Here is a 14425-nt window from a genome sequence, read left to right as displayed (position 1 = left end):
CAATGCATACAGTCATAGCGTCTGCCTGGACCCATGGTGACACAGAATTGGAAGTTTGTCACATAGTGTATCTGTTGGAGTGAAGTCTTCCCTAAAATTTCACCATGTTCTCATGTACAGTCACAAAGCCATCCATCTAACAGAGCCATTGAAAGTGACTGGTAACATACATTACTGTAGTTCATTAATATTATTATTATTATTATTATTATTATTATTATTGTTGTTGTTGTTGTTGTTGTTATTATTATTTTCTATACAGTAGATCATTGAAAATGACTTTGGAAGAATTAGTATGGAAAAGCCACTTATTTTGCCTCTAATAATCTCTCCATGATGGCAGCTGGCACTGACACATCAAAGTTTTTATAACTTTCACTGAAACAGGTGTTCACTCACTTTTGGATAGAGTTTCCTTCCTGTTTGCTCTGCCTTTAAACTTATCTTCGTTGCATATCTCCTCTATGCAAAACACTTGTAAAGGCCTTGCATTTTCAGGCAGGTCAGTCTTTCCCACTGGCATTGCAGTGGTACTGGATCTTACAGGGTGGGTGACAGTTCCTCATGTTTGAGTCATCTTGAAATCCTGCAAACTTGCTGAAATCCTCCTACTCCTTGTCCTCCTCCTCATCCTCCTCCTGTTATTGCTCCTTAGACATGAATCTTATGCAACAAGCCTTGACCAGCAAGTCATCAGGAATGTCATAGCCTCTGTCTAAATCATTCATGTAATTGTTGTCTTTACCCAGTATCTACTGCACAAGTTGTTAGACCAACAATCTTTCGTTTTCCAATAATGCATTCCCATAGTGTGTCTCAATAAATCACAATTCAGTTCATCTTTCTTGTGGCATCATAAAAGGAACAAACAAGCATACTGTATATTGCATTCATTCTTAAAAGGATTAGTATAGTACAACAATAGTATGCATGATATATCATTTCTGAGAATAAGAAATATGTTTTTTATGTATATCTGTATGTTCTCAAGCCTTGTTATCTCTTTTATTACAGAGATTCCAATTAGAAAGGGTTCATCTGCAGGAGGTGAAGAGATCCAGCTATGAACACACCAAGAAATGTGCAGACCAACTGCTTCTCCTGGGACAGGTTACCTTATACTACATCGCACCATCATCACTTTCATATTACCGTCGTAGTAAATTAGCAAAAGAATAGTATTTGTCTGTATTACTTACTGTGTATTTGAGGAAACACCATCTGTTAAATTATTATATCTTAATCCCAGTTACTGTAGACACATAGCTCTGGTGTAATATGTAAGAAGAACTGACCAGCAAACAAAGAACTGATCTGTTAACCAGAGGCGAGTTCTGTGCTTTCTATCGTATCCTGCTGTCTTATGGATTTTGACAGTTAATATGATGTTTAATATGAGTTTACCCTTCTGCCTGGGCAGGTGAGCAAAAAGGAATGAGGTGCGGTATAGTTTCTCTTTTGATAGATTTGTTCATCATCTCATTCCCTCTCTCATTACACACACACACACACACACACCCTGCAAATTATCTCATTCACAATCTTCTGCAGTATGGGTTTGGAAGATAGAAGGACAGACTTTTAGAGTAGTTTACAATAGGCTAAACATAAAATGTGTATTCCCATAAAATTATTTGACAGCCAAAATAAATAGCAGGAATCTGAACATGGTTAGGTTTAAGTTTGGGTTAAAAAATATATATATGATTATTATTATTATACTTATTATTATTATTATTATTATTATTATTTATTTATTTATTTATTTATTTATTGTCTGTGTAATTTTGACTGGCTCCTTTTACGCAGCAAACAAGAATTTCTGCAAAATTACTAAGACTATTACTGTAATTGTTTTTTCTTTACTGACAGATTGTCATCATATCATTTTTGATTTTGCTCAGAATAAAGCTACACTACCTAAGTGTATCTCACATCATTGACACAGACACACAAAAATAAATGTTTCACAAATGTTGCATTCACTTTACAGACAGACCGGGCGGTGCAGCTGCTGCTGGAGACGAGTGCTGACAACCCGAGCTACTACTGCGACTCGCTTAAAGCCTGCCTTGTGACAACTATCCCATCCTCTGGACCTTCTCAGAGCACCATTAAACTAGTAGCCACCAATATGATCGCCAGTGGAAAGCTAGCAGGTACATTCCCTGCTTTTTTATTAACTTTAAGTCTTAAGGTTAATGAATTTTTTGCTCTGTGAAGCATACAGTAGTGCACCAATAGCAAAAACATCATGATGTACGCTATGCATTGTGGAAGTGTAAACCCAATTCCAGTAATGTCCCTATGTGTGCCATAATACACAACATTTATAGTCCCCTGGGGGTCTAGTCATCTGGGCGAAGACATTCCAGAGTTATTCCGATTGAAAAGATAATGTTTTCTAAGCAGTTTAAAATACAGACATGAATAGCAGATATACTATTTTTTTTCTCATGTCACAAAGCATTAGCAAGTTTAGTCCTAGCCCATGCACTATTGTGCATCCATAGTTCTAGGGCTAATCTTACTTAAGAAATAAAAAAATATATGGAGCTCACAAGACAAAGAAAGATTACATTTAACAACAGGAGATGCTGTTTTCATCCTTAGTAACTGCCTGGTCAGGGTCATGATGGTGTACAGTAAATTAAGCTACTGCTTTGTGTGTTTTAAAGTAGTAAAATTGCATCTGCACACGTTTTAATTAATTTAGTGCTGCAGAATGTACTTTGGAGATTTTTTCCAGTGTTTTACACACCCACAAACACCCAACACCAAGCTTGTTTGCAGTAGGTTCAGATAAGTGAGAATAAAGGTAAGAATATTTTGAACCGCGCCGCGTGGCTGGCGAAGGTATTCTCTACAGGCTCTACCGAAGAAAGAAAAAAAAAAAGTTTAAAAGTGCAAAAGAGAGTCTAGCTAAATGGATTTGTTCATAACTGTATACACTGGTATCAATTGAACACACATAGAAAGGAGAGAAACGAAGATTTTTTTTTTGTGATATATTGCCGTATTAATAATTTTTCACTCAAATTTTTTTAAATAACATTTGATAAGAAGCAGTACATTATGTCTATTAACCCATGCCCTCGTGTCATCAACCTACTGTACTCTACAACATTATGAAAGTATTTGTTCACATACTTGCCTGTATACTAGGTGTGTTACCAGAGGGTTCCAGCAGGGGGTGCATGAAGTAAACAAACAGTTTGTTTTCCATGTCAACCTTTTAGATCTCCTGACAACTGTTGTAATGCGCATGTATGTCACTGTGTTTAGTAAAGATACACCATACAGGAGGGGGTAACTGTGTACCTGTTTGCACATCTTGTCAAAACCTTTTCAGCCATTTTGACGTACCTGCTGACTACACTGCCCCTGCCAATTACATGCCTATTGCATCTTGCATTTAGATAAGGGTACATTGTGTTAGTTTCTGTGGATGTGCACAAGCTGCGCACCAAACAAACACAGGATACGTAAGGAAGCCACCATGCAGTAAAAAGCAAGTATATTTCTGGTTCACCACTGTTCAGATTTTTTCTATTTTTAGATAATGGCTCTCCCCCTTATTTGCTGAAGTCCCTAAGTTTTAGAAATGTCTTTGTATACGTTTGTATACGTCTTTGTATACGTGTATTTACATGGCATGCTTCACTTTGTCAGTCAGGTAGTTTTTTTTTTAAGTGATTCATTGATTCAACAGGTCTGGCAGTAATCAGGCCTGGGAGTGGCACGTGAAATTAAGTAGGTTTTAGTAAGTAAATCTTATTAATAAATAAAATCATCATTAAAAAACAGCGTTTTTATTTACTTAGGTTATCTTTGTATACTTTTAAAATTTGTTTAATGATCTCAGTCATTTAAGTGTCATTTAACTGTTATTCGTTTCACGGCACTTTATGGTCAACAATGAATGAACTGCTGCTGAACCAGGGGAATACAGAACTATACCATACTCGGATGCGCAAAAATAAGGCTTGGATTTTGACTGATAAGACTTTATATCACACAGGATATAAAGGAAGCCAAACTAATGAAGAGCTAACACAGAGGAGGTGAGCACAACCTGGCAACAAACCAATGCCGGGATGATAAAGGGATGTCCGAAGAGATATTTAAACCAACACAAGCATGTGTCATTCTTTACACGTACACAATGCGAGGATGGAAAATGCCCGAGCAACGGTCTATAATTTTGATAAATGTCACAGTGCACAGAAAAGCTATGTACATGAAATAGGGTGTGACAAATATCTTTGCAACTCCAAATTATGACAAAGTTGCATATCTTCCGGCATGTTTGGTTTGTTAGTTCTAAAGCATCTGCTTTACAAAATGAAATTGAAAGCCATTCTGTAATGATCCGAGGTGTGCTGTGTATCCGGGACTATGTTTCATTGTTTTTTGTTTTTTTTCAGACAAATCCCCAATACGAATCACATCACACTCGTGAAATTGAAGCCAGTATTCCCTGACAATCTGTGCATTCTGAAAAATACCCTGCCTATAAAAGTGTGTGCGTGTATGTGTGTGTTTAGCATCACTCAAGACCTAACATTACCCAGTAAATAATTACAGCAACCTTTACACACGTACACACACAGATTTTTGTCATGGCACTCACAGAGCTGTTGTTGGTAATTGATGATGCCATTCTACTGTTTTCTGTTTCACACTCCCCCTTTCTCTGTGTCTCTGCAGAGGGCGTGCAGTTGCTGTGCTTGATTGACAAGGCAGCAGACGCCTGTCGTTATCTGCAGACATATGGCGAGTGGAACCGCGCCGCGTGGCTGGCAAAGGTATTCTCTACAGGCTCTACCCAAGAAAGAAAGAAAGAAAGTTTAAAAAGCTAAAGTGCAAAAGAGAGTCAAGCTGAATGGGTTTGTTGGTAATTTCATACACTGGTATAAATAGAACACACATAGACTGCCAGAAATGCATTTGGATCTCCTAACCCACACACACACACACATGCACACACACAGTAACAGCCTTCCAGCCTGTAACCACGCATGCATACCAATGCTGTGTTAATTTTGTCATCTTGTGTGCCTCAGGCTATGACCTGCTGTTACGTATCACGCTGCCAAGATGATGTGAAGTTTCTCCCTGCTAAATTATTGCTGATGCAGTTTCTTCCTTGGCATTTTGTTCCTTAAACATGTGCAGTTATGTTAACACAAATATGACTTGCACAAAATGCAAGTAGCACATATTTTTAATACATTCCACTTGGTGCTTGTGTGTACTGTAGGTATTGCGTAGTGTAAAGTAAATGCTGTACTGGAGTAGGACATGGTTATATTCAAAATTATTTCTACACCTATTACACAATATTTTCTGATTCATGATACGTTCCCACTTTATTAGAAACAGTTTACACCGTTCCTTTATGTGCAATCATTTGACAATGACACAGTGCATTAAATAATTCAGCTACAACCAGATCAGATGCTTTAGGTAATGTTTTCTTGAAAAATCTGATGGTTTAAAAAAAAATTAAATAAAATCTGGCATGTTCATTAGTGGCTCACCAAAACTGGGTAGTTAAAGCCTGGAAAAATCCAGACAATGTTTTTTTTTTTTCAGTCTTCTAGTTTCAGTGAGTCTGTGCCCAGCATAGCCTCTGGTGCCTGTTCTTGGCTGACAAAATGTGATGTGGTCTTGTAGCAAATCTGCTTCATGTTGGGATGCTTTTCTGCTCACCACAGTCATAAAGAGCGGGTAATGGTTCAAATTAGAATATTTAGTTGTCTGGTACACAAACATATGATGCAGTTAAATGCTTATATGACCGTTCATGACGGTTCATTTCCTTAAAAGGAAAGATAGGATAGAATAGAAAGATAAAAAGATTCACTACAGTATCTATTTAAACAAAAGAAAAATTCCAATAAAGATCTAATAAAAATAAAAAATAATGTAAATTTATCTACAAAATTGCCTTCCAAACGGGTCCTTTCAAAGCATTTCATCCCGCAGAACATCCTCGCCAGACTTACACACACACACACACACACACACACACACACACACACACACACACACACACACACACACACACACACATACACACACACACACACACACACACACATACACACACACACATACACACACACACACACACACACACATACACACACACACACACACACACACAGCATTCTGTCTGAATTCTAAACCTTGTTGTGAGTGAAAATCGTGAGAATTTAAACATTTTAAAAAAACTATTCAAACCAGCACATCTGGCACCAACAACCATGCCATGAATAAAGTCCCTCAGACTCGATTTTTTTCCCCATTCTGATATCTGATATTATATTAGATAGGAAGTTCTTGATAAATCTGATGATAAAATCTCTTGATCTGTATCTGCCTAATTTTATTCACTGCACTGCTGGCTCATGATTGGCTGCTCGGATGAATGAGCAGATGTGCAGGCGTTCCTACGTAATAAGGTTGTAGTGAGTGTACAGGGTGCCTATAAAGTCAGGAGCCAATGTCAAGAACATTGTGTGTTAACGCCACACTGTGGCTGAGAAAATGCGTAGAGGATAGGGTTTAACGTGTAGAGCATGCATTACGGTGTAAATAAATACATAATTAAGTATAGTCCGGACACCAGGGTGTCTGTATATTACATCAAGCCACACATAACCTGCAAAATTTTATAGGAACAATAATGAAGGGACAAACACTCTTTCCTAAACTTTTCCTTCAATTGGTGTTTTGTTTGAAGTGATGAGGTGAAGAGCACTGTGTAACATGTTGCTCCAAAAGGTCAAACCATAGGTTTTTAAGTCAAGATCTAGTGACTGTGAAAGCATGCAATTTAATTCGCTTTCAAACTTCTCAAACCTTTCAGAGGTCATCCTGGAAGAGAGCTTTTCCATCAGGATAGAAATCTTAGGATTTTAGGTCATCTTACGATAAAGGTTATTACAGTATTTAGAATAACTTTGTATTGATTTTTTTCAGCGATGCTTTTCTGCAAGGGCACAAGTGATAAGGACTGAAACTATGCCAGGGAAAACATGCACTAATTTATCACCTGTCTGTATAACTAGGTTCCAACTTGGCTAATTTTAACTGTGAATCTCTTAATTCACAAACCATAATGAATCATGGGTAGTCATATGGCAAGATAATAGATAATCAGGATGTTGGAATGACCTGCAGTGATCACAGGTAGCTTAGCTACAAATATGTGAAACATGCAAGATTGATGCTGATATACAACTTTTAATAACTGTTAGGTCTGCCGTAGGTCCGCGGTATGTTTTATAGGCTGATTTGTTGTCAATTGCGGCCTTTGTAGTCAATCAAAGGCAGTTATAGCCAGGCGTAGGGATAGCTCGGGTCGTGGCAAACAAGAAGTAAACACCAAAAGAAAAGACGCTTGCAAAACCATGCAAAACAAAAATAACAATTCAGAATGATGATATCTTATGTGTGATTGTTTTATCACTCATTTACACATCAACATTTTTAATATCACTGTGTGGATCAATTAACCTTTTTGGTATCCTGATTCTAGTTTGTGAGTGATGCAGGGTGTTGCACTAGGAACGTGGTTCATCATCAGGTGCACATCACTGCCTGTGGTAGATCTTTTGTATTTTTTTTTCTTTCTTTTTTTATATGCAGCATGCCGATTAAAAAGCAAGAACGAATTATAAATGTTATCCAGGTTTTCTAAGTGTTCTGATGCCGACAGCATAGGTCATAGGTTTTCTGTTCTCTTTTTTCCCTATTTTTTAGGGCTGAATAGCTTGAGGAAAAAAGCAAGGCCCTCTATGTTGAGAACTGTGGGCTACAATTTCAATCCTGCTTTGAGCTCATTTTGACCTGGGATTTGTCTGTATCTGTTAGACAGTTTTTTTTTCTTTGTAGATGATAACCATGGAAAAGACCATTGGGGCACATATATGCACTGCATCATTTGCTCTAAGGCGTATTTTATTGTGCGAATTACAGTCTGTTTCTGTTTCAGTCTTTTTTTTTTTTTTTTTTTACTTCTCTGCTGCACCATTTGAATACAGTGCCTTGCAAAAGTATTTATAACCCTTAAACTTTTTTACATTTTGTCACATTGCAACCACATATTTATTTGTAAAAAAAAAAAAAAAAAAAAAAAAAAACCTTTAAAGCCACTTATCATTTGCCTTCCACAATTATGTGCCACTTAGCATTGTTCTATCACATAAAACCCCAAAAAAGTACATTTGGGGTACGTTAGTGGACATTAACTGTTGTGTAAATATCTCTGGTTACACATTAAAGCAGTGTTAGAATGAAATCCACAGAGCAGCCATGCAACCAACTACAAATAGCAATGTCTTATGGCTAAATATCAGTACTCATCAGTACAGTTAATTCCCAAAATCGGACGAGTACAGATTCCTAATTCTTGATCCTGTGCGAGTGGAACACATTGTCCAAGTGCCATTTCTCCCATGAGTAATCATCCATTTCCTGTTGTGTTGCAAGTTAATGCTCTCTTATATGCAGGCAGGCTCATGTCTGTTTTTGCAGCACACTTCAGTTTTTATGCCTCAGAAAGCACACTCTTTAAAGCTCAATCTAGTTCAGATTTAACATATTGACACCAAAAGCTCAAAATCATATTGAAAGCTTAAGTGGACTACATTTATCCTGTTTATACATGAATTTGCAACCCACTGTAAATTGTGAACTATTACTCAAAACTACATTAAAAATACACGAAGTCTGGCTCTTTGGAAGCAAAAAATGATGAAATGTGGGGTGACTCAAGACTTACACTGCACAGTACTGTATGTTGTATTAGGTTTCATCCTTAAAAAAAAGAGAGAGATAGGTAGGTCAAGGTAACAGTGCTTCCATGCTAACTCTAAGCCTGCATCTCTCTCTCACTGTCTCTTCCCCCAGGTGCGTCTGAACCCAACCGAAGCCTCGGACGTGCTGAAGCGCTGGGCTGAGTACCTCTGCTCTCCTCAGGTCAACCAGAAGTCCAAGGCTATCCTGGTCCTCCTTTCGCTCGGCTGCTTCCAGAAAGTGGGCGAGATGCTCCTCAGGTCTGCAGGAGATTTTCATGCATTTGTTCTTTTTTTTTTTTTTTTTTTTGGAATATAGTTTAAGCATCTGGCTAGAAAGGCCCATGTTTTAATGAGCTAAACAGAAAGAAGAATAAAAACAAGAAGGGAATTTAGTGCAGTCAAACTGATGAAACAGTCAAGCGGATTGTGTTTGTTTACAAGTCTGTGAGACAAGAGTGGGTGTTGTAATAACCTGTAATGGTGTCATGCCATGTCAAGTAACAACAGGCGACCACGAGCAAGCGGAGACAGCAGAGCAGAAGTGCTGAGTGTGTTTGCGTATCGATAAGTGCTCTCAGTCCAAAATACCACTCTCTCACTCTCTTCCTCTCTGGTTTGTTCTTCCTAGAAATGTATCATTCATTCATTTTTACTTATTCCCACAAATGACTAAAGGACCTCATTTGGAATTGTGTGGGTCCAGTTCTCTCTTTTTTGCCGTGTATATACAAGAGAATATGTTATATATGGGAAAGTCATTTTTACAATCTAGACAGAACACAGATGAGCTTTTAAGGGTTAAATGTTTTGCTCTTTCATAAGCGGAAGATTGGAGGTGCTGGGGCTTGTGTTAATAGCCCAGTGTCTTAAAAACAGAATTATGATATGCACATACTGTATGATAGCACATGATATGCATTTTAGTGTTAAGAAATGTATTTTCATCCAAGAATAAGAAAATGTAAACTGTCTGACTGCCTTAAGCTTTAATTATGACACCAAATTATATAATCCCTGGCAAAAAATATAGTATCAACTAGGGCTGGGCGATTAATCGAAAAGTAATCGAAATATAGATAGTAGATAGTGTGTGTTTCCTTCAATTATTTTAAAATCAAGTAATGTACCCTTCATTCAAAAATCTCTCACTTATAATATGTGAGCATATTTACTGTACAAAACTTGTCAGTGAACTATGAGGGCAAAAATAAATCAATAAATTATCAATAAATAAAATAATTGTTCATTAATCGTAATCGAGTTAAAATGTTCAATTAATTGAGATTTTGATTTTAGGCCAAATCGCCCAGCCCTAGTGTCAACCGTCGTGGAAAATGTACATTCAATTGTTTAATTGTGTAGGGAAAAAAATGATAAAAAAATCACAGACATGCCAAAAAACTATTTTCATTTAACATTCCAACCTTCTGTCTTCAAGACACAATTAAAAACACAATAAAAAGAAAACTGTAGTCAGTTGCACCTGTTTTTGCAGATCAAGCAGAGAAAAAAAATATGGAATCACTAAATTCAGAGGAAAATTCTTTGCAGTTCTAAAGCAGACACCTGCATCAGATTACTGTACATCTGCTAATTAGTCTGCAGTTAAATAGACTGCTTGCTCACCTTGGTGAGTTGTTGCACCAAGCAGATTGACATAAATCATGGCTCCAACACGAGAGAGATAAAGGAGAGGATTATAAAACTTCTTCAAGAAGATAAATTATCATGGACTGCTGCAATTAATGGTTGTTGTTCCCAGTCATCTGCGGTGATGGTGGAACTTTTGTTTGGTGCCGTTCTAATGAAATGTGTGAAGAAAACTGCCTGAAGAAAACATCCAATGTGGTACATGTGTCAGATACTGACAGGTATCTGACAGGTACAGATACTAAAGGTGCGGAGGTAGATAATAGTCATCAAAAAAGTTCATTTTGAGATTTTGGACATTTTCCTTTAATTGAAAGGATGTTTGGTGATGATGATATCATTTTTGCAGGAAGATAATAAATCCTGCCATATATATTAGGGCAAAAGCTGTGAAAACGTTCCTTCGAGACTTCAAGGCATATGCAGTAATATCACTGGCACGGCCTGCATATACTGTAGTTCAAACTCCATATGAAAATCTATGGTAAAAATTCAAGAAAATGGTCCATGACACGGCTCCAACCTGCAAAGCTGATCTGGCAACTGCAATAAGAGAAAGTTGGAGACTGATTGATAAAGAATACTGTCGATAGTACTAGTGATCTACTGTAGTGTTTTTATTTCATGATTCCATCATATTTTTACCAGAATTTCCTCTGCTTCATCTGCAAAAACTCTTGCAACTGACTACAGTTACAGTTTTTCTTAAAGCCAAAAGGTTGAAATGTTAAGTGTAGTTCTGAAATATGATCAGCTCATCATGGATGGGAAAAAAAATCTATTGATGCCCTATATTGGTCATTCAATAAATTCAAGTAGTCAGCTGACTTAATTTTAATGCCAACTGGTTTTTTTTTTCCAATTTCAGTCTTTTTAAATAGTTGTACTTTTTACCATTTTAAAATCGATAATTTTGGTTTGTTTGTTTGTTTGTTGTCAAATTAATTTAAAAAGCTAACCGATTTTTGACTGTCTATCTTGTGTTCCCTTGTCAGTATGAGGTATTTTGACCGGGCTGCTCTTTTCATTGAAGCCTGTCTGAGATATGGTGTGATGGAGGCTAACGACACCACTAATATCCTTCTTTACAAAGACTGCTGATTTAAATACTGTATGTGTGATGAATATACAGTGGCGTTATGATAAACGGTTTCAGGTACAGATTGTAATTATGAAACCAACGAGAATCCTCGGCTGGATTCTTTTATCCAGAACCTGCTTTTTCACCGTTAAATGCTTATTACAATCCTCAGCCTATTGTACAGACGTAAAAATGTGCCAAAGCAATTACACATGTTCCTGTTTGTTTGCTCCATGTTACCTTTCTCTTTCACACACAGGCCAAAAAAAAACCCTGTCTAGGTTATTCAGTACAACATCATGAATTGTTCCTTATAAAGTAGGGCATTATAAAATCAGTTCAAAGGCTTTGTTTAGCACCTACGTGTTTACAAAGCCAAAGAAAACTGTACATGCATGGTGTTTTGGGAGATTTGACAGGGCAATTTGGCTAGTGGGTGGTTTTAGTTAAATTGCTCCCTTCAACGCTTTTGCGTCATAAGTGTTGTCAGGAAAAAGAAAAGGAAATGTTCATTTTCACCAATCCCTAGGCATATTTGCTCTTGATTTTTTTTTTCATTCAGTTTCGAAAGACAACATGTTTAAGTAAAGCATTTCAATATCTCTAAAAATGTACATTTCTCCATATAGCACACATTTCATGTCACCCAAATTGATTTTCAAACATTTCCTTAACTCTTCAGCTTTTTACATAAGCTAATAGGGGGAGCGTTTTCCTCCTATGCCACACTTCTTCGCTCTGTTGGATTGAGAGAGGGAGCAGCGCTGTGGGCCTCCAAGGCTGGAGGAGCAGGAGAGGAGCTCCTGGAGGAGTTGTTCCAGAACGAAGGAACAGGATCGGGATCGGATCTCACACCTGGCGAGGAGGAAAAGAAAAGCAGCCCGGGTGTCGCTGAATCCCACTAGAGGAGACACGGGAAAGAATAGGGTGTAGGGTTTTTAGTGAAGAATGTATGTTCATGTGTACTGTGTGTGTGTGTGTGTGTGTGTGTGTGTGTGTGTGTGTGTGTGTCTGCGCGCGCACCTATAAAGAAAGCATGCACTCTGTCCTTGGGTTTGTTTCCCCCTCTTTGCATTGAGGGGTCATGTTGCCCACTACCTTGACTCACACACATGTATACTATGACAGTGAAAACATTCAATATATATTTTTAATCAGCTACATCAATAACAGTAACCAAATATGCTGTTTCAGACATTCCAAATTTGCCTCTTTTTTTGTTGCACTTTTTATTTTGATCAAACAATTCACTTGAAGTAACTCAGAAATGAAGTATGTATTGGAGAACAACTTCTCATGACTGGAGTGTCTTTATTCCATAGTGATTTGCCAACAATTCCAGTTTTTTGTTCTAATGAACATGTTAGCATTTTGATTGTTGCAATCAAATTGGTGCATTTGATGTCATGGAACCTAAGAAAGTCCCTGGTATTACTTACGTACATTATAGAAGGTACATAACAGTACATATTCCTGCTCCAGCCCTTTTTCCCCTCTCACGTGAAGTTATTATATTGGTTAAATATCCAGTTTGATAGAAAGTTATACAAATCCTTTATTATGAGTTGTTAGAGGAAATTAATAAACACTTTCCTTCCACCTCACATTCACTGAGTTTATTCAGTCACTTAATGTCTGAAATGTAAAAAAAACCATAATATTTAAGAATGAAACGTCTTGGGAATTAACATTTCGTATCTTTTTTTAATTTAAGGAGAGAGATGTGACTTGCATTAAGCAAGATTTAACTAAACATTTCGAATCAGCTCCAGAATGAGGTACTATATACTGTATAGAAAGAGTGGGACCAAATTTAAAAGTTAAAAAAAATGTGTGTGGGAAAAAAAGAGAGAGAAAGGACCAGTATTTTATTCATTATGAATATTGAATGAGGGCATAATTCTTAGTGCGGTTTGGGGCAATCTTAGTGCTGTAGTCATGTCTATTTGTGCTGTCTGTGTTTCTGCAATCAGAGAGGAAAGACACATACATAGTGTCATTTCTCAAGGCACGCCTCCTTTTTTTTAATGCTATTTAGTCAATTTCTTTGAATAAACAGTACATATAGACGCTTGCTGTTCTTCACCTTGTTCTCTGTACTAAAATTCTGTGGTCCAGAAACACTGGAAAAAAAATACTGTCTCTAAATATTGTCATATACGGTGATGGTTCTTGTGAATTTGTGCATGCTTTGTGATTGTCAGATGAATAAATATGTGTATAAGAAAAGCAATAAGTGTTCATAGAATGTTAGTGTATCGGCTTGATTTTCTTGTCATGTCATCTGGCATTCATTGCTGTCACATTTTTGTTCCACAACTCTCCAAAACTGTTTATTAGTAAGAGTAAATGTTTCAAATAACACCACAATTTTCATAAAGAGCATTAAAAAAACATAGCACACTCAATGAGCAAGTGACATGTTTTCTCTGGGAGAGTCATTTTTACATTTAAAATCATGTATATTTAATGGGAATTGTAATCCTATTATGGAAGAGTATTAGAGCCAGCATAAAAAAAATAGTTTAGAATTTTTTTTCCACAGGATTCTGACTTTTTTTATTCATTTCTTATGGTTATACAGTACTTTAGTTGTACCTATATACGTAAAGAACGGGCGGAAAGAAGTAAGGGGTTGCACGTGCTGGTCCAGGCAGCGTTCAGCTGGCAGAGAGGCACTCGGCTGGCGAGCGTTGGCAGTGACAGAGCAGCAGAGTGCGTTGACATGGGCAGTGGCAATGTCAGCCTGTCCGTGGTTTCTCGTGGATGGTTTTAACTTGACGGATGTGAAAGGGGCTGCGGCAGCTCATGCAGGTCTTTGCTCCGATTCTTTCAACACAGCGCACAAACAATGACGTTCTGCGCTTAGCTCACAGCCCTGCTC

At 37.3% G+C, this 14425-nt stretch overlaps 1 protein-coding gene across 2 annotated transcripts in view; it reads left to right on the top strand.

Moving 5' to 3' along the window:
* wdr11 (WD repeat domain 11) overlaps positions 1-13789 on the top strand; it is a 126974-nt gene extending 113185 nt beyond the window's left edge. For both annotated transcript variants that reach the window (XM_053502088.1, XM_053502087.1), the window contains exons 24-29: positions 1015-1110; positions 1994-2159; positions 4711-4808; positions 8923-9068; positions 11456-11538; positions 12235-13789. In XM_053502088.1, the coding sequence (XP_053358063.1) occupies positions 1015-1110; positions 1994-2159; positions 4711-4808; positions 8923-9068; positions 11456-11538; positions 12235-12446 (801 nt within the window). In that variant the 3' untranslated portion in view covers positions 12447-13789. The remainder of the gene's footprint in view (positions 1-1014; positions 1111-1993; positions 2160-4710; positions 4809-8922; positions 9069-11455; positions 11539-12234) is intronic.
* The last annotated feature ends 636 nt before the right edge of the window (positions 13790-14425 follow it).

The sequence above is a fragment of the Clarias gariepinus genome, chromosome 8 (genome assembly GCF_024256425.1).
Source record: "Clarias gariepinus isolate MV-2021 ecotype Netherlands chromosome 8, CGAR_prim_01v2, whole genome shotgun sequence".
In the NCBI taxonomy this organism is placed as follows: Eukaryota; Metazoa; Chordata; class Actinopteri; order Siluriformes; family Clariidae; genus Clarias; species Clarias gariepinus.
This window is presented reverse-complemented; position numbering and strand designations above follow the sequence as displayed.